The sequence below is a fragment of the Diabrotica virgifera genome, chromosome 6 (assembly GCF_917563875.1).
Source record: "Diabrotica virgifera virgifera chromosome 6, PGI_DIABVI_V3a".
NCBI lineage: Eukaryota > Metazoa > Arthropoda > Insecta > Coleoptera > Chrysomelidae > Diabrotica > Diabrotica virgifera.
In genome coordinates, this window is record NC_065448.1 from 76,336,671 (window position 1) to 76,364,446 (window position 27,776).

General features: G+C 32.5%; 2 protein-coding genes across 5 annotated transcripts in view; one reads left to right on the forward strand and one right to left on the reverse strand.

Annotated features, from left to right (window-relative positions):
* LOC114339984 (uncharacterized) overlaps positions 1-27,776 on the forward strand; it is a 1,283,677-nt gene that overhangs the window by 970,965 nt on the left and 284,936 nt on the right. The window lies entirely within an intron of this gene.
* The window catches only part of LOC126886096 (uncharacterized), an 80,687-nt gene continuing 71,189 nt past the window's right edge, over positions 18,279-27,776 (reverse strand). Inside the window, exon 3 of the mRNA XM_050652939.1 lies at positions 18,279-18,463. Within this exon, the coding sequence (XP_050508896.1) occupies positions 18,279-18,463 (185 nt within the window). The remainder of the gene's footprint in view (positions 18,464-27,776) is intronic.

Below are 27,776 nucleotides of genomic sequence, written 5' to 3' on the forward strand. Positions count from 1 at the left end.
TTTAGATCTTTCACTTTGGTTTTATTTCTGATCCATGTATTTTTATTTTTGTCACTTATCTTGATACCCAGCATCTTTCTTTCCATTGCCCTTTGAGTATTGGCCATTCTTTCTATATTTTCCTTCGTGAAGGTCCAGGTCTGTGCTTCTTATGTAAATATTGGTCTTGTCATAGATAAGGTAAATAAAATTAAAGCAAAACCAAAGAATGATGGAATATTTCGTACACTCTGACATTCTGTAAAGAAAATGATGAAATATTTAATACATTGCTACTACAGTACTACATACGGAAGTCCGCTGGCTTTCGAAAGGGAATTGCTTACGGCGGTTCTGCAGTCTCATGGATACTATTATTGAATTTCTGATAACTACTGACCCCACACTGAGTACAGCACTACAAGAGAAGCAAAATGACATCGCTTAACTATCAGATATTTCTGAAAAATTAAATGGAACGAATCTGGAATTACAAAGGAAAAACATAAATATGGCCAAAGCGAAGGGAGTAGTCGGAGCATTCATTGACAAACTATCTATTTTTGAAGAAAATATACAGAGAGGAGATCTGACCAAATTCCCCAGAAATCATCATGTGGTTATTCTGAGGATCTTCAAACATATTGCCTCCACCTTGGAGGGGATTTGAGGTACATAGCTATTAACCAACATTGAGCCAGACATAAAGAAATTATGTGAGTATTACCAGGCCCAAGGGAGAAATTAACAATAATTACTAACCATGTTCACCAACACGTGGACAAAATGCAAGAGGCACAAGATCGAAATAGAGGGAAAATTATGAGAGAGATCTATGTCCAGCAGTGGACAAGAGAAGATTGAATGATGACTTATCATGTATCATTTTACGAAATGTAAAAATAAATCAATATTGTACTGGATAATTTTTTGTTTCAATTTAATTGGGGAGGGGGGCGATTATAGTATTCACAACCGGTGAAACCTGTCTAAGGGGGCGATCATGGGAAAAAGGTTGGGAACCACTGTTTTAGCTGACGACATGCGATACGCGAGGAGGCCATGTCGCGAGGAGGCGAGGAGCCATGATCATACCTAGAGCTCCATTTTCCCGGCCCATTTTGATTTCCCGGGAATCGGGTGTCGGTAATTTGGATTTTTCGAGAATTCCCGGGAATCGGGAATTTAAAAAAAAAATTCAAAATTTTAAAGGAAATAATAGAAAAATTATAAATTTATGTTTAATCTGAATTTTCGTTGTTATTATAGAAATCTGTGTTTAAAAAAACACTACTTAATTGTTCAGTATTTTTTGATTTTTTAGGTCCTTTTCTTGTACACAAATTTCTTTAAGTTGAAAACGCGCTTTCTGTTGATGTCGGTGTGATGCTTTTTAGTGCAGTGATAGTATGATACAATTGATCCAAATAATGGCATAACCCAGACATCCAAAGTGAAAGTTATCCTCCAACACCAAATTGTTCTATATGGTCCACATAATGTTCAGAAAAAAGTCACACCATTTTGAGCGTTGGGTTTGGGGGGGGGGAGAGGGGGGAGAAATCGGTAAATTCGTAGTTTTTTACGTTTTTCGTCAATATTCTAATATCTAAAACTATGCGGTCTAGCATGAACAACCTTCTATACAAAAATGTTCTACATTAAATTTGAAATAAAAAAGGCTGTATTGTATGCATACTTAATCCTTCTATAAAATAAACGGTTCCAAAGTTACGGAGATAGTATAGTATAATTGGTCTAAAAAAAGGCCCAACCCATACATCCGAAGTAAAAGTTTTCATCCAACACCAAATTGTTCTACATATATGGTCCACATATTGTTCAGTAAAAAGTTACACCATTTTGAGCGTCCGGTTTGGGCGGGAGATGGGGGAGAAGTCGGTAAATTAGTAGTTTTATTACGTTTTTCGTCAATATTTCTAAAACTATGCTTTAGCGTAAACAATGTACTATACAATAATGCTCTACATAAAATTTAAAACAAAAAGGTCCTATACATAATTGTTATAAAATCAACGGTTCCAGAGTTACGGCGGGTGAAAAGTGGAGGTTTTCGATACTTTTTATATTTTTTGGGCAAGTTATAATATTATTACTAATGAAAGAAATTTTCTTTAACAGGATTGTGTTTTGTAAATAAAATTTGCTATTTCAGTGGCCGATGGTATGTTAGTGATAAGCCTTTGAAGAAATGTCAACCTCACCACCCAAAATCATCATCAATTGCCCAAATAATATAAAAAGTATCGAAAACCTCCACTTGTCACCCTCCGTAACTCTGGAACCGTTGATTTTATAACAATTATGTATAGGACCTTTTTTGTTTTAAATTTTATGTAAAACATTTTTGTATAGAACATTGTTTACGCTAAAGCATAGTTTTAGAAATATTGACGAAAAACCTAAAAAATCTACTAATTTACCGATTTCTGCCCCATCTCCCCCCCCCCCAAACCGGACGCTCAAAATGGTGTAACTTTTTACTTACCAATATGTGGACCATATAGAACAATTTGGTGTTGGAGGAAAACTTTTACTTTGGATGTCTGGGTTAGGCCTTTTTTTGGATCAATTATACTATACTACCTCCGTAACTTTGCAACCGTTCATTTTAGAAGGATTATGCATAGGACCTTTTTTATTTCAAATTTAATCTAAAACATTTTTGTATAGAAGGTTGTTGAAGCTAAACCGCATAGTTTTAGAAATATTGACGAAAAACCTAAAAAACTACGAATTTACCGACTTCTCCCCCTCTCCCCCCCCAAACCCGACGCTCAAAATGGTGTAACTTTTTTCTGAACATTATGTGGACCATATAGAATAATTTTGTGTTGGAGGATAACTTTCACTTTGGATGTCTGGGTTTGGGTCTAGTTATACCATACTATGAGTAATTTTTTTAAATGTCTGGTCAGTTGATTTGCACCAATATAATAATGTATTAAATTTTCTATGTAGTAGTTCTTCATAATTTTAATTCAAAATAAATATTTATGTTATAATTCTGGATGCTTCAAAATAAATCAGATCGGTCGCATAAACAAGAGAATGTTTATGCTGACCGATGTGACATATAATACATTCTGATTTAACGCCAAAATTGGAAGATTTAAAATACATATAATTAAAAAAGAAATATTTTAAGTGGAATAATTTAAAATGATTATTAAGCAGACAGAGATAATTGTATCAGAATCATTTATTCATTGTTGTTAGTAGGTAATATCTCCGCTCATAATTTAAAATGAAATATTTTAAAAAATCCCGTGAAATCTATAAGAATTCCCGGGAATCGAGATTTACATTTTTTACTGATTTCCGGGAAATTTGTCCCGGGAATATCCCGGGAATGGAGCTCTAATCATACCACTAAGACGAAATTATTTCCTATATAGTGCGAAAGGAAAAGAGTGTTCAAAAAAATCTGTAGTTTATGTACCTCTCGCTATTGAAAGAGCCTCGACGTAGACACCCAATCCGTACTTACTCTGAAGGAAATTCCACCCCAAAACACCACAGAGCCTCTATTAAACAATCTCGTCTTTCTTATGTTGCGCTGTGCATACCGCTTACCTGGTCGACAAATAACTCTTATAGGTGTCGATAAGAACTGTTTACGTTATGTGCCTTTCTGTTTTTTCAAAGTTTTGTTATTGCTTATTGTTATAGTGTTGTTTCAGTTAAAACACATGTTAACGAGTAAAATGACCTATTTTCTTTGTTTCTGAAGATATCAGGGACATTCAAAAAACAAAATGTTCACAAAACATAAGGCTACAATAATACGATTCCGATGTATACTCAAATTTGTACCTCGTCCTCCCTACCGAGTGTCTCACACTTAACATAAGAAAGACATTTCTTTTCTTCCACCCGGTATAAGTAAGAAAAAAAAAAGAAGTTTGAGTAAACCTTTTCACAACTGTGTAAATACTAAAGAAAAATCTAAAATACTAAGGAAAATTAGCGGAATCCGTTAATTTGTTCACGAAAAAATTAACTATGAAAATGAGAATAATTTTCTATATCCCTAACCTATGCCTCCCAGTTTATTTTTAGAGCTTAAAATGTCAAAAGAGTGAGTTTCTAATTTTTGATTGAATCTTATACTTTGAATAATTTCAATATGTCTAGCGCTATTGCTCCTAGGAACAGAATTTCCACAACTTGTTAATTTTCAAATTTTGTTTAATATATTGGATTGAAGATATGATTGGTCATATTCGCAGGTAAAATTTTGGTCGTTAAAACCATTCAAACATATGTTTTTAATATAAACTGAAATAATTCATATACTTTTAAAATATATAGGTAGTGTAACTACATTTATTTTAAAAATGAATAACCATTTTCAATTTCGTTGCAAAACGAAAACACAGCTGAACCATATTCTAGTCCAATCAGAGAGTGCCGCAAGCACCTCTACCGGTCTCGAAACTTATTAGTCTCTCATCAGGAGGCACATATGCTGCTCTCCCTGATCCAACCAAAACAAACCCCAGAGTGCAGTCCCGGATTGCAACGAACGAAATGGCATAGATGCCCTAGCGGCAACTGCTAGCAAAAAGACTAAGTTTTCACTCTAATGGCATATAAAACAACATAATGCTATTCTACATCCCACCAGAATGAAAACAATACAGATGCAATGCAAGCCATACGGATGCTGAGACTAAGGACGTGAATTGTAAATTGTAGAATTCCCTCATCTTCCTTAGTCTCAGCATCCGTATGGCTTGCAAATTGTAGAAGCGCTCGGAGGTGTAACCAGAGAAGGTTCCCATTGTTTTCATTCTGGTGGGATGTAGAATAGCATTATGTTGTTTTATATGCCATTAGAGTGAAAACTTAGTCTTTTTGCTAGCAGTTGCCGCTAGGGCATCTATGCCATTTCGTTCGTTGCAATCCGGGACTGCACGCTGGGGTTTGTTTTGGTTGGATCAGGGAGAGCAGCATATGTGCCTCCTGATGAGAGACTAATAAGTTTCGAGACCGGTAGGGGTGCTTGCGGCACTCTCTGATTGGACTAGAATATGGTTCGGCTGTGTTTTCGTTTTGCAACGAAATTGAAAATGGTTATTCATTTTTGATTTATATTTACTCTGTGTGGAGTATGAAGGGAACCATTCTCGTTGGAACTTTACCGCGCTGAGCAGATGGGACGTGAATTGTAAATTGTAGAATTCCCTCATCTTCCTTAGTCTCAGCATCCGTACGGCTTGCTTGTAGAAGCCTCGGAGGTGTAACCAGAGAAGGTTCCCATTGTTTTCATTCTGGTGGGATGTAAAATAGCATTATGTTGTTTTATATGCCATTAGAGTGAAAACTTAGTCTTTTTACATTTATTTTATTTAGCGTATGGACTTTCACAGTAGGGTAAATACACAAATATAACATATTATTATAACACTAAAATATAATGAATGAACCTAAATATTTAATGTCCAATTCACATAGCCATTCAATGGCTTCTGTCTGTGACTTATGGTCTGTCTAGGTGATCCGCAATTGCACTGTGGACCTCATTTGAACAGGAACAGAGAATCCGCACATTTACCATGTCCGGTACGTATGCTATTAAGCCTCGCCCAGGTGGACCGGGGAAGACCCGATCCGATGAAACTCTGGGTTGGGGTGGATATCTGAATATAGTCTGCTGCTATTGTTGGCATCCATCTTGTGGACCATTGCTTTTGTATATCATAGGAATCACCAATTGTTCGGGCAGATCTGATTGGAGGATTTCTAGACCTCAGTCGCTGGTGCTCTCTTGAGATGTCTGGTATGTCTTGATGGATTGGTAATTGTATGTTGGCTACAATTTTCTGGTACTTTCTCACTAATGCTGCTGTACGGCGTAGATCTGGTGGAGCAATATTGCTCAAAGTAGGTAGTGTAACTACATTGTATCAATACAGGGTGTAACAAAAATGCAGGTCATAAATTAAATCACATATTCTGGGACCAAAAATAGTTCGATTGAACCTAACTTACCTTACTATAAAAAAGTTATAGCCCTTTGAAGTTACACAATGAAAATCGATTTTTTCCAATATATCGAAAACTATTATCGACTTTTTATTGAAAATGGACTTTTGGCATTCTTTTGGCAGGAACGTCTTAATAAAACAATATAGTGAAATATGTACACCCCATACAAATTTTATGGGGGTTTGTTCTCTTAACCCGCCCCCTAAACTTTTGTGTACGTTCCCATTTAGTTATTATTGTGATACCTTTAGTTAAACACAATGTTTTTAAAACTTTTTTACCTCTTAGTATTTTTTCGATAAGCTAGTTTTTATCGAGATGCAGCTTCTTTTTTAATATGTTTGAAAATATACCTAAAACTGTAAATTATAAATAAATTTTCAGATTATTAACAGGGCTCTATAACCATATACAAAAATATGTGGTGGATTCGACAAATATTTAAAATATCTCGATAAACACTGGCTTATCGAAAAAGTTCTAAGAGGCGAAAAAGTTTTAAAAACATTGTGTTTAACTAATGGTACTACAATAATAATTTAACAGGAACGCACACAAAAGTTTGGGGGGTTTAGGGAACAAAACCCTCATACCATTTTTATGGGGGGCACAAATTTAACTATAATTTTTTATTAAGATGTTCCTGCCATAGTGCCCGGAAATTTAGATGAAGTCATATGTCAATCAATAGAAAAAGAATGTGTGTGTACTTTGTACGCACGTAAGAAGTTATACTTCTATTATATGATTTAAACGAAATTAATATACTTTTTATTTATATTTTATTTAAATATTAAACTAATTTATACTTACTACTTCTCAAACATTTTTATTAAAACAGTGCCAAAAATTAAAATAATAAAAGAATAAAACACACACAAACACATTAAAAATGCCACAAATGATTTCTGAACATTAATTGTCGGAAATTTTTTTAACTAAATACGTATTTTCTGAAAATAAAATTATATAATAAATATACTTACAATCATAAAATGTATAAAAAAAAAATAAAAAAATAAAAGTTTTTATTGGGATTCGAACCAGCTATCAGCACGGTTGGTATATTGGTGTTCATTCACCTTAAACGCTTCGCCACGGAGGTAATGTGTCATTATGTGCGAAGATCGACTAACTAAACGGATTAAGCTTTTGACGTTTTTGAATTAAATTAAATTATTTTGATTTTGAATTGAAATGATTTAGAATTGAAAAAATACAACAAAACATAGAGTAAGAAAACAATATATTAGGTGAACATTGATAGAAATTTTGATGGTAATCAAATTATGTAAATAAAAGTATTACATACTATGTATTTTGGTAGGTTCAAATAGGTAGGTACCTGTGATACATTTACAATTATTACGTACCTGTTGCTTTTAAAAACTATTTAAATGTCACTACAATTATAAACTTTTTTGTTTCTGTCGTCACAACAATAAAACTAATATATTATACATTTGTTTACCTTCATATTGAACAATTATTTATTATTGACCGATCATTTTAACACCCAATCAGAGCCCGTATAACGACTAATACCATACTGTCGGTGTGCGCATGCGTGCAGATCAATATAAATTCACCCTCAATCTCAATCGCGCCTAAAGAAGTATAACTTCAAAAATCATCGCATTTAAGGTAGTCAGTATGACGCAGGAAAATTTTTTCGACATTAATAAAGCTTTTTTCCAATATTTTCTAAAGAGCCCAAGATCAAGGTTGGATCTTAGAGAAGCTCTTTTTATTGAGATACTGACTCATTGTGCTGTTCGAAATAAGAGAGTATATGTCCCTACTATAGACTTCGATAAGTTATATCAGTGTCCGATTTCTATTAGTTCTGTTAAAATTCAAAATATTAGGTATATCACTATATGCATTTTTAAAAAACCCTGAAAACGTTCCGTTCTTTCAAAAATTTCGAGTCACTGAAACGGCACTAACTGTAAACGTTGATGAAGATGACAATAGTAGTGGATGCTCGTACCTTGAATTTTTAAAAAAACTTTGCTCTTATGCTCTTATTCATAAAATATTTGCAGCAAGACGTGTTTTTCAGTCACAGCCAATGTCAGTTTTTCATTATTTTTTCAAAAAGTAAATACTTTTTTGGCACCTACTATGGTAAATAATATTTGTTTGTACATATTCTAGTTCATAAAAATAAAACTCATTCGCTTGAATACTATCAGTTTATTCAGTTTTTATTCATATCTGAAAATTTACTTTTTTGACATAAACCCTTTGGTTGTTTTTGAAATAAACCCTTCAGTTATTTACAAGACATGTTAAAAAACGAATACATACAGTCGAAATACATACGCGAGACCATTTTTATTTTAGACTGAACTCCAAATTCCAAAAACCTTATATTTATACAACACTTAACGCATCTAGATTATTCCTGACTGAATAGAACACATAATAATGCTTTAGAATACAAAATAATATTTACATAATATCAAATAAACAACTTTACTCGCAAAGTCTCCGGAAGTATAGAAGCAATCGAACATCATAAAAAAAAGGTTGAATAGTGATTTATTACTTGTAAACAAATTCGGGTCTGTTAGGCCAGGAGCTGAAGATGGTCGGTTGGCTAATGGTGTCACAATAGCATATCAAAAACCTCTTTTCAACTTATTCTCACTTGACGTCCATTCCCATTTGCAACATTTTTGGGAAATACACATGTGTTTATGAGTAGAGCTCGGAAAATATGCAAAATGCATATTAAGTGCATATTTGCATAGTTTGGATACATTTTGTAAGTGCATATGCATTTATTAAAATTGCATATTTTTAGACTTTTTTGCATTTTTTTGCATAGATGCATTTTAAAGAGAAATGAGAAGTCTCAGATTTAAACAATAAATCTGAAAATTCTCGTGGAACCACTTTCTCGTAATATCCTTAATATCTGCTTTTTACAATTTATAAGGCGACGAATAAAGGAGACGAGGGAGACTCTACAATATGCAGTCACATTTTGTTAGTGAAAATATTTTGTTATTGTTAAGTGATGCTGCGCCATATGACCAAAAGTGGGCAACATTTAAAAATATTTTTTCAAATTTGTTACTTACTTGTCTAGAGCACGCTTCTGCTACAAATAGAGTAGCAGGAGGCTACAAACTGTAAGGATGGAATTTCCAATGGTCAATACCCTTCTATCAAAAATAAAAACATATTTTTAAAAGCCCTTCTGCGAGTATAGGTGTATAAAGATCGTTTACCTAATGTGCCTTTACCACCTGAACCTGTGATAACTACATGGAGAACATGGTTAATTCTGTAAATTTCATAATAACCGATATTTTGAGGGAATTAGATACGTGATTTGTAGTTTCGATGTAGACGTAACTCAGGTGCTATGAAAAATGTGTGGATGTTTTAAAAAAAGCGTTATTAAAAAGTAATTTTATCCAAACCAATTTTGTAAATATTGCTTAGCCAATTACTAAATTAGAGAAGCGAAACATTTCTTTAGACCAAAGTATTGAAATTATCAATTCATTAAATGAAATAATTAAACATTTTGGTAAAACCAACAAAGTGTATCAAAAATTCTGCACGGCGTTTAAGAAAAATGAGGAATATCACAAAATAATTAAAAAATATTATTAAGAGGGGAAAATGCGAAGATAATTTAATTTTATAGGTAGAACCCTCATATAAAAAATATTTTAAGTTTGCTTCTTTAACTTCATGTGAAGTAGAAAGAAATTTTTCCGTGTATGCTTAAACAATTAAGGCTGGTTCTCATTAGTCAACCTCATTGATCAATAGCGCTGATTCTATGCAACTGAACATAGAATTCAAATTCACACTATTTCAAGGATATTGAATTCGGTCTACAAAGTGCTAACTTTAAAAATGGCTGTCAAGAAGAAATTTATGCATGCTGGCGTTCGCATTGTGTGTAAATATTTAAAAAACGTAATTAAAAATAGGAAAACAAGAACATCTCTGAATGTCTTTTGCAACGGAAACACCTCTTAAATGTTTTGGTTAGGCCAATTCGCTTGGTCGAACCAAAACAATTTGGGTTTATGGTTTATACAGATCATCCGTTCCTGTACCACTTTTATTTGCTTTTAATATTTATTCAGTTCAACTTTGTAGGTTGTCCGGATACTTTTAATTTTATTTTTAATATCGTTTAGAGTCCATAGAGTTTTATTTCCATTCCAAAACGATTAGCTTTATAGCGTTTTTCCCGTTTTATTATATTTTTATATTGTTCACTCCTAATATTCCATAGCACTCCTCTCTCTGATGTAATTCTAGAAACTTGCAGATATGGTTGTCTCTCCATTTAAAATTTGACATTTTTCACGAAATTATAATATATGTATGGTTTTCACAAAGATCTTAACCTCATCTATATGGTTACTATATACAGTACAACCTGCCACATCCGGACCTGTCATATCCGGACCTCCCCATATCCGGACGATTCTGCCGTCCGTATCTACCGAAATCTACCAAGAAAAGCAGTACTGCTGTTGGACAACGCACCCTCTCATCCCGACCCAAAAGAACTAAAAGATGGCGAAAGTGTCTTTTTGCCCCCAAATGTGACATCCCTCTGTCAGACTATGGATCAAGGTATTATAGCATTTATAAAACGTGCCTATCGACGAAAGTTATTGAAGGCGTTGGTTACTGGAATGTATGAGGAAGAAAACGTTTCAGAGACTATAAAAGAAGTAGTCTTGATATCCGAATTTTTTTATATCCGGATCGGTCTGTCGCCACATTGATCCGGATATGGCAGGGCAGGTTTTACTGTATTTAACTCCACAAAATACAAGTCAACGCAACTGAACGCTAGTTCTCATTGTCAAGCACTGTTCTATTTGATAGAATCATTTCCATTGATCTATCAAAAGTAGAAAGGCTTTTCACTTTTATTGAAATACCATATGATAGAACAATATCGCTGAACCCGCCTTTAGGTACAATCACTTATACCTACCTACGGCTGCTTTTCTGTAGGAAATTTAGAAAAACGTTTAATAATGTACAGTTTTAATAATAATTGTAATAATAAAGAATGATGATAAATATAAAGAATAAATGAATATAATGATGTAGGTTATAGAAATGTCAATAAATATTTTTTATGACTCTGCATAAAATAATTTTTTTTTTATTTGGCTTAAATGCCTCGACAGTCTTGGCATCAAATAAATAATGAAATACCTTCAAAACAAGGATTACCGTGTTGTTATTTATATGCATTAAAAGCATATTTAAGTGCATATTTCAACTGTTTTTTGTGCATATTTGCATGCATATTTTAGGGTTTTTTAAGTGCATATCTCTCGAGCTCTATTTATGAGTGTTGAAGATTAGGCTATAATTTTTGCATAAAAATACTGTAATAAAGAAATTTGACGTGTTTTTGTTTTTTTTTCCTATTTCGATTTGCCCCACTGTATGTTTGTTATGTCTATTAACTCATTATCGGTTCAAAACTTTATTACTTTCAAAATGTTATCTACAGTACATAGTACATTTATAAATAAACGGCGGCCGAAACATATTATAATTATTATTGTTAGATTTGTATTGTGTTTGTGATAATTCTTATAAGGAATGTTGACTAGCGTAATAAAATATTTAGCATTACTTTTGATTATTTCGTTCATAGAGATTCTGACCAATAGAAACCTACAAGAATAAAAATTGCAGCGATACGATTGATTGCAAAACTATTTATCGTGAAACCATAGGTGAATTATAGAAACGGTCTAATATCTCGAGAAATACACTTCCAAATAAAAGACCAAAAAATACGTATTTAATATTTTTCAAGAACCTATCGAATAACATCAACACGACTCTGCACTCCACCGCCTGGAGGTGTGGTGGTGGCATGTGGTGGTTAACTTTAAAATCTTAAATGGGAATCTCTATGTTTTATTGCAGATTTGGATTCCTCATGAAAAAATAAGTAATATTTATTCAAAACATTTTTTAGAACTGTTAATAGATAGCGCTAATAAATAGTGTTTTTCCGATTATAGCGCCATCTATCCATAATTCGAAAAAATGTCTCGAATAAAAGTTACTTATTTTTACGTAGGGAATCCAAATCTGCAATAAAAAATGGGGGCTCCTATTTAATATTTTAACGGTACACCCCACCCCACCTCCAGGGGGTGGAGTGGAGGGTCGCGTTTTATGTTATTCGATAGGTTCTTAAAAAATATAAACGACGTATTTTTTGGTTTTTCATTTGGAAGTGTATTTCTCGAGATATTAGACCGTTTCTATAAATTACCTATGGTATCACGAAAAAATCGTTTTTTCCGATTATAGCGCCATCTACCCACAATTCTAAAAAATGTCTCGAATAAGAGTTGCTTACTTTTACGTAAGCAATCCAAATCTGCAATAACAAATGGGATTTCTATATAAGATTTTAAAGTTACCCCCACCCCACCACCAGGGGGTGGAGTGGGGTAGTCGCGTTTAGTGTCATTCGATAAATTTTTTAAAAATATTGAAAACGTATTTTTCAATTTTTCGATCCAATCTTCATTTCGCGAATTATTCGATCGTCCCGCGAATTTTTCGGGCGTCCCAGGCGACGAGTTCCCCTCTGGGCACCAGGTACCTCGGAGACCATCGCCTAAATTTTTTTTAGGCCTACATTTTTTATTTTCCCTCTCTTCGAGATGCACTTTAAAGATGCTTTTTCTAATAATGCACAAAAATTTAGATCAATTTATTTCACCAAATTGCCTGAGACACTCACGAATCGAATGCAAAAAGTTGCATGACGATTCATTTTACTGCACAAAATTCGTAGGTTTATTGCTTCGTTGCCTCGTCTATAAAGTAATTTCGCCAGTTTAACTTTAAACTACATACCAAAATTATATTGAAACAAAACATAAACTTAAACGTCTAATAAATGTTATTCGACGAATAGCTTCATTGAATTCATTGATTTATTTGTTGTTGGTGAAACCGGACGTTAGAGGAAAACCTTAAATGGACAATGGATAAGAAGAACAAATAACGAACTAACTAAGCTCTATAAAGAACTTAACAAATTAGCGGTAATTAAGGCGCAAATATTTATATGGTTGGACCATGTGCAGAGAATTATTTTATCTAGAATTCCCAGAATGGTACTATATAGTGCATTGGTAGGCAAAAGACGAATAGAAAGATCGAGGTCCGAGAACCGAGGATGGAGCAACGGAGTTAAAGAAGATATGAGAAGACTTAACGTAACGAAGTGGGAATGGAAATTAACTGACAAAAGGGAGGGAAAAAGAATAGTAGATCAAGCCTACTAAGCTCGTAGTGCTTACATATTAATTTTTAATAAATTAAGTAGTAACTTAGAGAAATGTTTTACTTTCTTTATTTGTTAAGCACATCAAAAACCTAAAATGACCATTTTAGTCATTTAATAACTTTTTTCTACGGCCGTGCTAAAACAGCCACTTTCCCGCACGCATCCAAAGTAGAATACCTTCTAATATGGCATTATAAAATATACTTTAATACATGCAACAAACTAATATTTAGATATTATTTACTAATTTATTTCAAATTTATCTTATTGTGTTCATGTTTTAATGAAATTAACGCAATAATTCGATGAAATAAAATTATTTTGACATAATATTTAAAAGTCAAATCAGTAGACAATTACAATGGTTTTGAATCGCCGTCATGGAAACCAATATCGTCGTCGTGGTAACCCATTATATTGAAAGTTTGGTTTTGAAAACCTTGTCAAAGAATTAATTTGTGTATTTTCACTCCTAAATAAAAATTGATATGACTCTATTTTTTGTGGCTTTTTTCCAAACGTACGGCTTTAAAAAAATATTGTTCCTAACTCATGCGGAAAGTGTCTTCCCCGCACTCCACTGCTTGCGACGCGATAGCGGAGTTCGGGCAAGCAGTCGAGTGCGGAGAAGACACTTCCGCATGAGTTAGGAACAATTTTTTTTCTAGGGCCGTACGCGTACGTTTGGAAAAAAGCCACACAAATAGAGTTGTATCAATTTTTATTTAGAAGTGAAAATACACAAATTAATTCTTTGTCAAGGTTGTCAAAACCAAACTTTCAATATAATGGGTTACCACGACGACGATATTGGTTTCCATGACGACGATTCAAAACCATTGTAATTTTCTACTGATCTGACTTTTAAATATTATGTCAAAATAATTTTATTTCATCGAATTATCAGTAGTAATTGCACAAGAGCTCTAAAATTCTATATTAATTTTAGAGATCGAGTGCAATTTGTTGCGATTATTTAATGAATAAAACTGTTCAAAACCAAAATTTTATTGTAATTTATTTATGTAAGTACAAATTAGTACAATTAAACACACAGTTGTTATAAATATTTTACGGTTGAAAGCCATCACTTTTATAATTTTTAAAACATTAATTGTCATTAATGTCACTGAATGTATTTTTTCATAGCAACAAAGGGCATCTGACGTAATATACTTGACGACGGGAAATTATCAAAAATTATCGGGTATAATATCACAAGAGAGTGAGAATAAATTGAAAATAATGCGACAGTTTTTCGAAAATTTGTTGTCTGGCAATAGACACGAGAGCCCGCAGGGCTCGAGTGGCTATTGCCCAATGACAACAAATTTGAGTAAAAATGAAGGATTATTTTTTTATTTATTCTTACTGTCGTGTGATATTCGTCAGATTATTTTTTAATACGTATATTATGGATATTTTCTTAAATGTGACAGTTGTCAAAACTGGGAAACTGGTTGCCATTAAACAGAAACAATCTACTTAAAAAAATTCTATCGGTAATTTTCTACAGTAGATAATTCTCAGTATAATTTTAATCTGATTGGACAGAATTAAACACGTGATCAAATATCTTACTATACGATTGGAAGTTAAAATCATGAAAAAATAATCAGTCTAATTTAGATTTCTGCAGCTTTCTATTGGTCAGAATCTCCTATGAATGAAATAATGAGTAGTAATTGCACAAGAGCTCTAAAATTCGATAATAATTTTAGAGATCGAGTGCAATTTGTTGCGATTATTTCATGAATAAAACTGTTCAAAACCAAAATTTTATTGTAATTTATTTATGTAAGTACCATTAAACACACAGTTTTTATAAATATTTGACGATTGAAAGTCATCACTTTTATAATTTTTAAAACATTAAGGGCCGGTTGTTCGAACGCTAATCAACAATGATCACTATAAAATATTTAATTACTGTCACAACTGTCAATGTCAACTTTTGTTGGGTTGCTGAAAACGTAATTGATTATAATTATGGGATTAGTTAATCAATTAACATAATTGATTAACTAATTTCATAATTGTAATCAATAATTATGTTTTCAACAACCCATTCAAATTTGACATTGACAGTTGTGAGAGTAATTAAATATTTGATAATGATCATTTTTGATTATCGTTCGAACAACCGGCCCTAATTGTCATTAATGTCACTGAATGTATTTTTTCGTAGCAACGAAGGGCATCTGACGTAATATACTTAACGACGGGAGATTATCAAAAATTATCGATTTAATTCAGATTTCTGTAGCTTTCTATTGGTCAGAATCTCCTATGAATGAAATAATCAGTAGTAATTGCACAAGAGCTCTAAAATTCTATATTAATTTTACAGATCGAGTGCAATTTGTTGCGATTATTTAATGAATAAAAGTGTTCCAAACCAAAATTTTATTGTAATTTATTTATGTAAGTACAAATTAGTACAATTAAACACCCAGTTGTTATAAATATTTTACGGTTGAAAGCCATCACTTTTATAATTTTTAAAACATTAATTGTCATTAATGTCACTGAATGTATTTTTTCATAGCAACGAAGGGCATCTGACGTAATATACTTGACGACGGGAAATTATCAAAAATCGAGTCAAAAATTATCGGGTATAATATCACAAGAGAGTGAGAATAAATTGAAAATAATGCGACAGTTTTTCGAAAATTTGTTGTCTGGCAATAGACACGAGAGCCCGCAGGGCTCAAGTGGCTATTGCCCAATGACAACAAATTTGAGTAAAAATGAAGCATTATTTTCTTATTTATTCTTACTGTCGTGTGATATTCATAAGATTATTTTTTAATACGTATATTATGGATATTTTCTTAAATGTGACAGTTGTCAAAACTAGGAAACTGGTTGCCATTAAACAGAAACAATCTACTTAAAAAAAATTCTATCGGTAATTTTCTACAGTAGATAATTCTCAGTATAATTTTAATCTGATTGGACAGAATTAAACACGTGATCAAATATCTTACTATACGATTGGAAGTTAAAATCATGAAAAAATAATCAGTCTAATTTAAGCGTCGTTTAAACACAACGATAAGTCACAGCAACTAGTTGTGATGACAAGTTGAAACGCTGTTTAGACGCTGCGATTCAATGCGATACCACCTTCAACCCAACTCCAACTTTGATAAGTTGTGCGATGCACCGTTTACACACAATGATAAGTTGCAACAACTCGATTGACCTTGATAAGTTGTTTGATTTATCGCTGTGTTTAAACGACCCTTTAGATTTCTGCAGCTTTCTATTGGTCAGAATCTCCTATGAATGAAATAATGAGTAGTAATTGCACAAGAGCTCTAAAATTCCATAATAATTTTAGAGATCGAGTGCAATTTGTTGCGATTATTTCATGAATAAAACTGTTCAAAACCAAAATTTTATTGTAATTATTTATGTAGTTACAAATTAGTACAGTTAAACACACAGTTGTTATAAATATTTGACGGTTGAAAGTCATCACTTTTATAATTTTTAAAACATTATTTTGTCATTAATGCCACTGAATATATTTTTTCGTAGCAACGAAGGGCATCTGACGTAATATACTTGACGACGGGATATTATCAAAAATTATTAGTTTAATTTTTATTTCTGTATCTTTCTATTGGTCAGAATCTCCTATGAATGAAATAATTGCGCTAATTTCATTAAAACATGAACACAATAAGATAAATTTGAAATAAATTAGTAAATAATATCTAAATATTAGTTTATTGCATGTATTATAATATATTATAATGCCATATTACAAGGTATTTTACTTTCCCGCACGCCGTGCGGGAAAATTTACTTTCACGCACGCCGTGCGGGAAAGTGCAACTTTCGGAAACGAAATGCGTGCGTGAAAGTGGCTCTAATAGGACGGCCGTAAAAAATAACTATTCCACTCCGCTCTACTTCCAACTATTAATAAAGCTATGAAAACAAAATTGGGAAAAAATAAACTACATACTTGAATAGGCCAGTGCTCTCATTTTAATATAATTGTGTGTATTGGTTTATGTACGCCCTAGTGAATATACCATGCTGCCACCGCCATAAAGAGTCACAGTGCACATTACACAGTGCACATACAGATGGTAGCATGTTAACAATCAGCATAATTCGGATGATAATTGCTAAGAGAGAAGGGTAAACGGGAGCTGCGGTCCATTACATTGTGACAGCTAAGCTGCATTTCATATGTAACTTGTTTATGAAGGTCATTTGGAGAGTATAAAGGGAATATGCAGTCTAAATGGATAGGCACTTCAGTCGTATTCTAATTAATTAAACTGATAGATGGATTTACAAAAACAATGTTCTGTTCAATTACAGTATCAAAGCTTTTTATCGAAAAAAAAAAAACAGAATGTGTGTGTACTTTGTACGCACGAAAGAAGGTATTATACGATTTCAACGAAATCAACATATTTACTTTAAACAGTTTATTTATATTTTATTTAACTTAAATTCGTTTGATTTTTGTGGAATTAAAGTATTAAAATACAACAAAATATAGAGTAAGAAAAAAATATATTAGATGAATATATTAGAAATTTTGTTGGAAATGAAATTGTTTAAATCGAAGTATTACCTTCTACATTTTACATTGTCCAGATAGGTAGGTATGTAATTTTTTATTACTATACTAAAACATTTACAATTAATTACTTGTTGCTTTTAAAAACTGTTTAAAAAGTGACTACAATTATAAACTTTTTGTCTCTGTCCTCACAACAATAAAAACTAAAACCCAACATTTGTTTACCCATAGCCGCCATATTGAATAATTCTTCAATATGTTTTTTTGGACAATCAGAGCAAACATATTTATATAGTTTCATCTGCGCGTGGCACCAAAAATTTGATGAATTCGCGCACATATACATTTATTCCCAAACGCACCCAAAGAAGTATAACTTCAAAATACATATTATTTGAAATATTAGATCAGGCAAACAATATCCTCCTCTATCTGTTCTCCTTCGTAAGGATGTAGTGGCGTCATGTAAGTCGTTTGACTGGTGTCGTTGCAGATGCGGTCGTAGCATTTGCGATCTCGGCTATTATCGTTGCATTTGCAGTCATACAAAAATATGTTGATTTTATCGTTGCATGTGCGGTCATTGCCTAATAAACAAGTAATATTTTTACCTTTTTCTACCACTCTCACATGAATAATTAACCAAATGTTTGTAAGATTTCAATAATATTTACCATATATACATTAATAAGAGGAGAAAATGCTTACTAATAATTTTATTACGGCAAAAAGTATTTTGATATAAAAAAACTTGCTTCTTTTGAGAGTTTAGTGAGATTTATGTGCACTAATTAAAAAAAATGAAGATAGTTGATTTAATAAACCTAAGGGCCGGTTGTTCGAAAGCTAATCAACAATGATCACTATCAAATATTTAATTACTGTCGCAACTGTCAATGTCAACTTTGGTTGGGTTGCTGAAAACATAATTGATTATAATTATGAGATTAGTTAATCAATTAACATAACAATTATTAACATAATTGATTAACTAATTTCATAATTGTAATCAATAATTATGTTTTCAGCAATCCAAACAAAGTTGACATTGACAGTTGTGACAGTAATTAAATATTTGATAATGATCATTGTTGATTAGCGTTCGAACAACCGGCCCTTAGTGTCACATAAATAAAATATTACCGAATTGTTGATTATTTCTATATAAATTGGCTACCTTACTGTTTGTGTCAAATGTTAAAAAGTATTATAAATTTAAAAATGGGAGTTCCTTCCCTAAGATGCTTTCATGTCTTTTATCCAGGCAAAATCATAGGCATGTTTATTTTTTTTGTTTTTTTTATCTTTTTTTTAGCTTTTTTATCTATTTTTTCAGCTTTTTTATCTATTTTTTCTGTTTTTTTATCTTTGTTTTATTTTAATGTTTTTTTAGTGAAATTTTTGAATATTTGCCACGGATACCAAAAATGATTTTATATCACAAGAGCGCTGTAATAGTTCTGTTGCACTCTTTATCCTATTATCCAGTTGAATATACATGTTCTTTCGTTTCTTATTTTCTAGGTTTAAGTCCATTCTATTTAATATGAAATCGAAATATTCTGCTTCTTTTCTTAAATTTTTTATGAGAATGTATATGTTTGGATGAGGTTTCTTTAAAATTCTGTTTAACCGGTTGTTCCATCCTTCCACGACATTATTTGTTCCGGAGGCCATGGCAGTTCCACATTTTCATGCTAATCACTGGATTTTCTAGCCATTAGTAATCAGTAATCAAGTCAAGTAATCATAAAATTTTGTCAAATTTTCATCTTCCGGAGAATCAGATTGAATAATTAGCCACCCGTCTTCTATTTGCTCCAAAGGTAAGTATGCCAATGCAGAACACATTCTTAAATGAAGTCTAACGTTATCGTCGTTAATGTATTGTGTTGTCAGTCCGATCGACTGAATGTTCCTCCAAAGCGACTGATTAAAATGGTAGTTGCATCCATGCAGTCTAACATCTGGGAAAACAGTTTTGAGAGCTTGAATAACAACATCTTCAAAATCAAGCGTCACTGTTGTTGGTTTCCGTCCGCCTAGTTTTTTTGTCAGTACTGTAAACAGCCTTCTATACGTTTTCATTTTTGTGTTTGGTAGAAGCGCATACAACACAGGAACAATTCTTGTTTCGTCGTCAGTGCTGCCCATATCAACATGCATGGTTTATATTTGTGTAAACTGTTTGGAGGAGCTCTTAAATGTACCGTCGACAAAAAAATCTGTTTTTGTTGCTAACGTTTCCTTTGCTTTCGAAGTCGAAAAACATAAAATTCTTTCTCCTTCTTCAGTGTCGTCAAAACACAAAAAACTCTGACCATCTTCTAATGTCAACATTTCCAGTGGGATATCTATTTCAATAGACGACGCTGGTTCTGGTCTGACACCAGTTTGTAAATGTCTTGAACGACAAAGTGTAGACTTACGTGAGGCATACAAAGGAATTTCACTTACAAAATCGAGTCCTTTTGTAAATAGTTTTTCGAACTCTTCCCTGTAAATGTCTGGGGTTGGAGTATCTTCTTCTCGAACTCTCTTTTTTGAAATAGTAGCTGTGTTTCTCGCAGTGGGTTCGGTGTAATTTTTACATTATTAACAATAATTGAAGGCAAAAATGCACCATTTTCAGAACTTTCGTCTACAAGTAGACAGTAAATCATTTTGAACAAATCTGGAGGTAATTATTTGACATTTATAACGCGTTTAAAGCTTTAAAATGGAGATTTATGAATATTGATTTACTAATTATTTAGCTTAAAAAACTGTAAAAAACCTAAAAATTCTTAATTTTTAATAAATGATAACTAGGGGAGAGTAACTATAAACTAGTATAACTATAAACAAAAGTAGCAAAGGAAGAGTCAGAAATTAATAAGATCAATAAAGAAATGAAAGAAAAACTCTTGGAAGCGGGAATGAAAACTGCCAAAAAACTAACAACAAAAGAAAATAGATTAAGTAGCGGGACAGTTAAATTAATGGAAAGTAGACGAAAACTAATAAGCGAAAACAAAAGAAACACAGTAGAATACGTAGAACTGAACAAACTTATTAGGAGAAAAACAGAAAGGATCTAAGAAAACACACTGAAAATGAAATCGAGAAAGTAATTGAGAGAAATAAGGGCCTAAAATGCTTACGACCAAATTTAGGGAAACCATTACTCATTTCAATAAAGGATGAAACAGGACGGGAAGAGAGAAGAAAAGATAAGATATCAGAAGAAGTAGAAAGGTTTTATAAAGAACTATACACCTCAAAGAAAGACGCAAACTTCAACACTCAGGAATATATCAAGAAAACAATCACGAATGTAAACTCAGAAACATTACCAAAAATAGAAAATTATGAAATAGAAGCAGCACTATCACAATTAAAGAACAACAAAGCACCAGGACCAGATGGAATCCTTGCTGAAATGTTGAAAGAAGGGAAAGAAGAAATCTTACAAACATTAAGAAATCTGTGTCTACATAGATCAGTGTCTACATAAAGGAGAAATACCCGACGAATGGAACGAAAGTCTTACAATCCTGCTATTTAACAAAGGCGACAGAAAGGACATAAAAAATTACAGACCCATCTCATTGCTGTCGCAAACGTATAAACTATTCATGAGGATTATCAACCACAGGCTAACACACAAATTGGACTCGTATCAACCAGTAGAGCAGGCAGGATTCCGAAAGGGATATAGCACCACTGACCATCTTCTAACAATTAGGACACTAATAGAAAAAGCTAACGAATACCATATAAATCTGCACTTAGCTTTCGTTGACTACGAAAAAGCATTTGACAGCCTGGAAATGTGGGCAATAGAAAAAGATATAAACAACTGTAGAATAGATTCCAGATACAGAATGCTAATACATAATATATATAAGAAAGCAACAATGACAGTACAATTGGAAGAAACCACAAAACCCATACCAATTAACAGAGGAGTGCAACAGGGAGATGTTATTTCTCCTAAACTATTTACATTAGCACTGGAAGATGTTTTCAAAACAATGGAATGGACAAACATGGGAATAAACATAAATGGAAAGAAACTAAACCACCTAAGATATGCAGACGATGTAGTAGTCATAGCATCAAGTTTTGAAGAACTACAAACCATGCTAACCGAACTAGCAAATGAATCCGAACAAATAGGTCTAAAAATGAATTTTGCCAAAACAAAAACAATGACAAACACACAAGACAATAGAAACGTAATACTAAACGACACCACAATAGAAGCGGTTAATGATTATATATATTTGGGACAGATGATAAAAATAAATAAGGAAAACCAAACAGCGGAGGTAAAAAGAAGGGTCAGATTGGCCTGGGCAGGATTTGGAAAATTAAAATGGGTCCTAAAGAATAAAAAAAAATACAACAATACTTAAAAACAAGAGTGTTTGACCAGTGCATACTCCCAATTCTCACATACGCATGCCAAACATGGACCTTGACAAAGGCAAACATGGATAAAATAATGAAGACACAAAGAGCCATGGAGAGAGCAATGCTAGGAGTAAAATTGACAGACAAAAAGCAAAACAACTGGGTCAGAAATATGTAGAACAAAAGTCAAAGACGCAGGCCAACATATAGCCAGGCTAAAATGGAGCTTCGCAGGTCGTAACGCTAGACAAACGGACAATAGGTGGAATAGCACGATACAACAATGGAGACCATGGACAGGAAAGAGAGCAAGAGGACGACCCCAGATGAGATGGGGAGACGACATTAAAAAGATAGGAGGAACGCACTGGAAACAGAAAGCACTAAACAGAAGCGAATGGAGGAAACTGGGGGAAGCCTATGTTCAAAATTAGACGAATTAAAGGGCAAAAGAAGAAGAAGAAGAAGGGGGAGAGTAAGGTAATGGAATAGCTAAAATTTGAAATTAAATAAATTTTACAATTTTCGAAATGAAATTTTGTAAAAAATACATCTTATTACAGTAAAGTTTAAGATCATTATCTCGAAATATAAATTAAATTAAGTCAGTAAATTTTTTGTTACGCGTGGGTTTGTCAGGCATTGTCTTTTTTCACTTTGCCCCGCATGGTTGGGTAAAGGGAAATAGTTTACTAAGTACCGTTTGAAATCGGCCTAGCTTCTTACTTGGCGCTTCTTCCTCATTTTTTCTGGATTTAATCCTCCGATTTAACGTAGCAACAGAAATTCCGTGTTGCATAGCAGCTTGATTTTGGCAAAGGATGCCCGTTCGCAAAGATCTGATCCCAGATGTCATTGGTTTCACAGACTATTGTTGTTGGGTCGTTTTTCGGTTATAATTTCGCATTTTGCACCTGGAAACACAGATATTCTTTTTTAATGGTGGCAATCAAGTATAATTACATGTGCGGCAAAGTGAAACAATATTTCACTTTGCTCCACCTATTAACATTTCACATTGCCCCAAATGAATTTAAAAGCAAAGTAAAAACGTTTAACCCAAACCTAATAATCTAAATTTTGTATAAAAAATGGTTAAGTATGATTGCTTTTGTGTGTTCCTTTCAAAAATATGTTTAGGTTAAAACTCGGGTTAAAAATATGTTAAGATAGAATAATTAGCAATTACACTCACCTTCAGATTTTACAAATAGTCGCCCAAAAATGTAAAAACAGTGATATTTTCAATAACATCGACAGACGACCGTTACAAAATGGTCGATAAATAAGCACGTACTATGCACTTCTAAACATTGATGGGATTGTAAACAGTGATGGTGATGACTCCGTTTGCAGAAGAATTTGAAAACGAGCTATTTCACTTTAACCCACTATTTTACTTTACGTCTTATGGTACTAATAATATGGTTAAAGTTTTAGAGTGATTTATCAATTATTAGTTTAAAAGTTATTCAATTTGTTTATCCCAAATTACTTTTTTTGCAATAACAGAAGCAAGAGAGATATTCTATCAAAAGAATTAAGTTAGAAAAAACAATTTCCAATATTGCAAATCTTACTTGCAAAACTTAAAAAACGACGTTTGTACCTAAAGACAAAAAAGAAGAAATGGCAATAATTTAAGGGTTAATTCAAATGTCTGTATAAAATAAGAGGGGCTATATAGGCGAGCGACAGCAACCCCTAAAATTGCGTTATACCGTTGATTGAAATATTAATACATCATTCACCGGTTATACCGACCACAAAAATCAAATTTAAGATGAATGACCAATTTTAGTCATTCTTTATGTTTTCCAGGTCGCTGAATCCCAATATGAAGTTTATTTTTTCTAGAATTGGTGGAACATATTCAAAAATAAAATTTTATGCAAAAATGCCAAAAATCAATTTTGATGATTTTTGAACTTTACTTCGCTGTATCTTTGGTGGCTGTAAATATTTCCTTTTGAAAATTTTACTGTATTATCGTTGAAGTATTGAGATAACAACGAGATTTGCCCAAAATGTGTAAACAAATTAAAAGAGGAGTTGTTAATTTTTAAACATTTTGTCGTCAGATTTCCTTAGTTTCATGTTTACTAAAAAAAGTTGAGTGACAAACTTTTTAGTTTATAATGTTAACCAACACAGCGATAAAATATAATTCATGAAGAAGTTTTCTGGTAAATTTTAAGTCAAAATATGCAATAGGACAAAAGTTATGTGACTTTATAGACGAGCGGCACACCCAAAAAAAAAAACGATTATTTTTCGACCACGGTGTGGGAATGGCTAATTTTGGTTATACTTTATGTTTTTGATGGTGCTGAAAACGAAAATTAAGTCTATTTTGAATTTCACGTGGGGGAACATTGTAAAAATCGCAATTTTGCCCAAAAATAAAAAAAAATGAAATCACGTTTTTTTGCGTTTAACTCGCTACAACTATGTTCCATTTTAATATTTTTTTCTGAAGACCTTCACCTTCCTTAAGACAATGGGACCTGTTTCAATCTTTCTGTCTTATTATAATAAAAGACATGAATTGTTGTTTAAAGTGAAAGGTGCAGATTTAAAAAGTGCAAAGTTTAATCGCAAAAGTTGAGTAACAAAATTTGAAATTTAGCTTTTTAATCAAATTTATTTTAAAATATAGAATACAAAGAACAAAATGTTTTATAGAAAAAAAAAATGGAGCAACTTTTAATTTTAAGAAAAACGTGATTTCATTTTTTTATTAGAGTATAATTGCGATTTTGACAATGTTCTCCCATCTCAAATTCAAAATAAACCTCATTTTCGTTTTCAGCGCCATCAAAAACATAAAGTAAGACCAATTAGCCATTCACCACCGTGGTCAGTATCTCGAGAAATAAGCGTTTTTTTGGGGGAGTGCGACTCGTCTATAAGGTCACATAACTTTTTTCCTATTGTATATTTTGACATGAAATTTTCCAGAATACTTCTTCATGATTTATGTTTTAATGCTGTGTTGATTAAAACTATAAACTAAAAAGTTTGTCACCCAACTTTTATAAGTAAACATGAAACTAACGAAATGTGGCGACAAAACGTTTAAAAATTAACAGCTTCTCTTTTAATGTGTTTAAACATGTCGGATGAATCTTATTGTTATCTAAATTCTTCAAAGATGACAAAAGTAAAATTTTCAAAAGGAAATATTTACAGCGACCAAAGATACAGCGAGGTAAATGTGAAAAATCAACAAAATTGATTTTTCGTATATTAACATAAAATTTGATTTTTGAACATATTTTATATCCACCAATTTTATATAAAAATAAACTTCATATTCGAATTCAGTGACCTCGAAGTCATAAAGAGTGACCAAAATTTTCCATTCACCTATCATGGTCGCTTTTTCGATTTCTAAGCCTCAAATTAGGAGTGTGCCACTTGCCTAATAGACCCTGCAGTATCGTCGCCCCCGCTAGCGAAATTATTCCGATTCGATTTTTTTGCACAAACTTACTCAAAAAGAGGTCCTTATAACATATCCACAGGCTGCCGGCCGGTGCCGTGGTCGAAAAATTGTTTAAACAATTTTTTTAAAACAAATTCACAAAAATAATTTTTTCATTTCGAACAATTTTTTTAGATAAATTGGCTTATTCTGAGCAAAAAAGGTCTCTTGTCATTTTTTTCTAAAATTGATTGTTGTCGAGTTATATGCGATTAAAAATTTGAAAAATACGAAAATGGCCATTTTCAAGGCTTAATAACTCGAGCAAACATTATTATTATGAAATTCAAAAAGTGACCAAATCAAGTTTCAAACCCCTTCTTGAAGGTCCTGAAGAGATCTTTGTGATTATTTTATTACAAAGCTGTTATTTTTAATTATTAACAATTATTAACAGCATGTATCCGTCGCGTCGCCCCCGTTAGTGAAATTATTCCGATTCCATTTTTTTCCAGAAACTTACTCAAAACAAGGTCCTTATTTAACATATCCACAGGGCGCCGGGCGGTGCCGTGGTCGAAAAATTGTGTAAACAATCTTTTTTAAACAAATTCACAAAAATATTTTTTTTTATTGCGAACGATTTTTTTTTAGATAATTTGGGTTATTCTGAGCAAAAAAGGTCTCTTGTGATTTTTCTCTAAAATTGATTGTTGTCGAGTTATATGGCCATTTTCGCATTTTTCAAATTATAAATTGCGTATAATTCGACAACAATCAATTTTAGAAAAAAATCACAGGAGACTTTTTTTGTTCAGAATGTCCCAAATTATCTAAAAAAAATTTGTTCGATGTGAAAAAATTGTTTTTGTGAATTTGTTTAAAAAAATTGTTTAAACAATTTTTCGACCACGTCACCGCCCGGCACCCTGTGGATATGTTATAAGGACCTCGTTTTCTGCAAAAAAATGGAATCGGAATAATTTCACTAACGGGGGCGACGATACAATCTGGACTATAGCGCTAATTGTTAATAATTAAAAATAACAGCTTTCTAATAAAATAATGACAAAAATCTCTTCAGGACCATGAGGAAGGGATTTGAACCTTGATTTGGTGACTTTTTGAATTTCATAATAATAATGTTTAATCGAGTTATTAAGCCTTGAAAATGGCCATTTTCGCATTTTTCAAATTTTTAATCGCATATAACTCGACACCAATCAATTTTAGAAAAAAATGACAAGATAAGATAAGAGACCTTTTTTGCTCAGAATAAGCCAATTTATCTAAAAAATTTTTGTTCGAAATGAAAAAATTATTTTTGTGAATTTGTTTAAAAAAAATTGTTTAAACAATTTTTCGACCACGGCACCGCCCGGCACCCTGTGGATATGTTATAAGGACCTCTTTTTGAGTAAGTTTGTGCAAAAAAATCGAATCGGAATAATTTCGCTACCGGGGGCGACGATACTTCCCGGTCTATAATAAGAGTACCATATAGTAAGTAATATACCATAATAGTAATGAACGATGCGCGATGTATGACTTTATTTTCTATTATGCTAGTTTAAACAGGTAGCAAATAGTCGTCATTTCAATACAAAACAACTAAACTATAACAACTATAACAAGCTATGACCAAAGTATGTGCTTGTTTCCACAAAATGTCCTTTACCATTATTAAGATTTATACTAGTTATAAAAATAACTTCCAGTGCATTCTAAGTACCTATCTCAAGGCACTAATACAATACACGATAAATCTCGGATACATTAAGAAGTTTTATATACAAATTTAAATAGCTCTTTAACTACTGGATTATACTTGCCTAAAGATGTTCTGGAATACTTTAATAGCTCCTAGAATTATTTATGAGATCCGAGCTGGGGCAGAGCATTTTGAGGTTTATTTGCATAAAATTAAGGGTAGATATTTCTCGAAATATTATTCAATAAAGATGCTCTAATGTTTCTAAAAAACAACTTAAGTGTGCTATAATAGCAGCTACGGAAGTATTACATAAACTTGCGTGCATAGTAGTGATGTTGATTATAGTTACTTTCGAGTATTC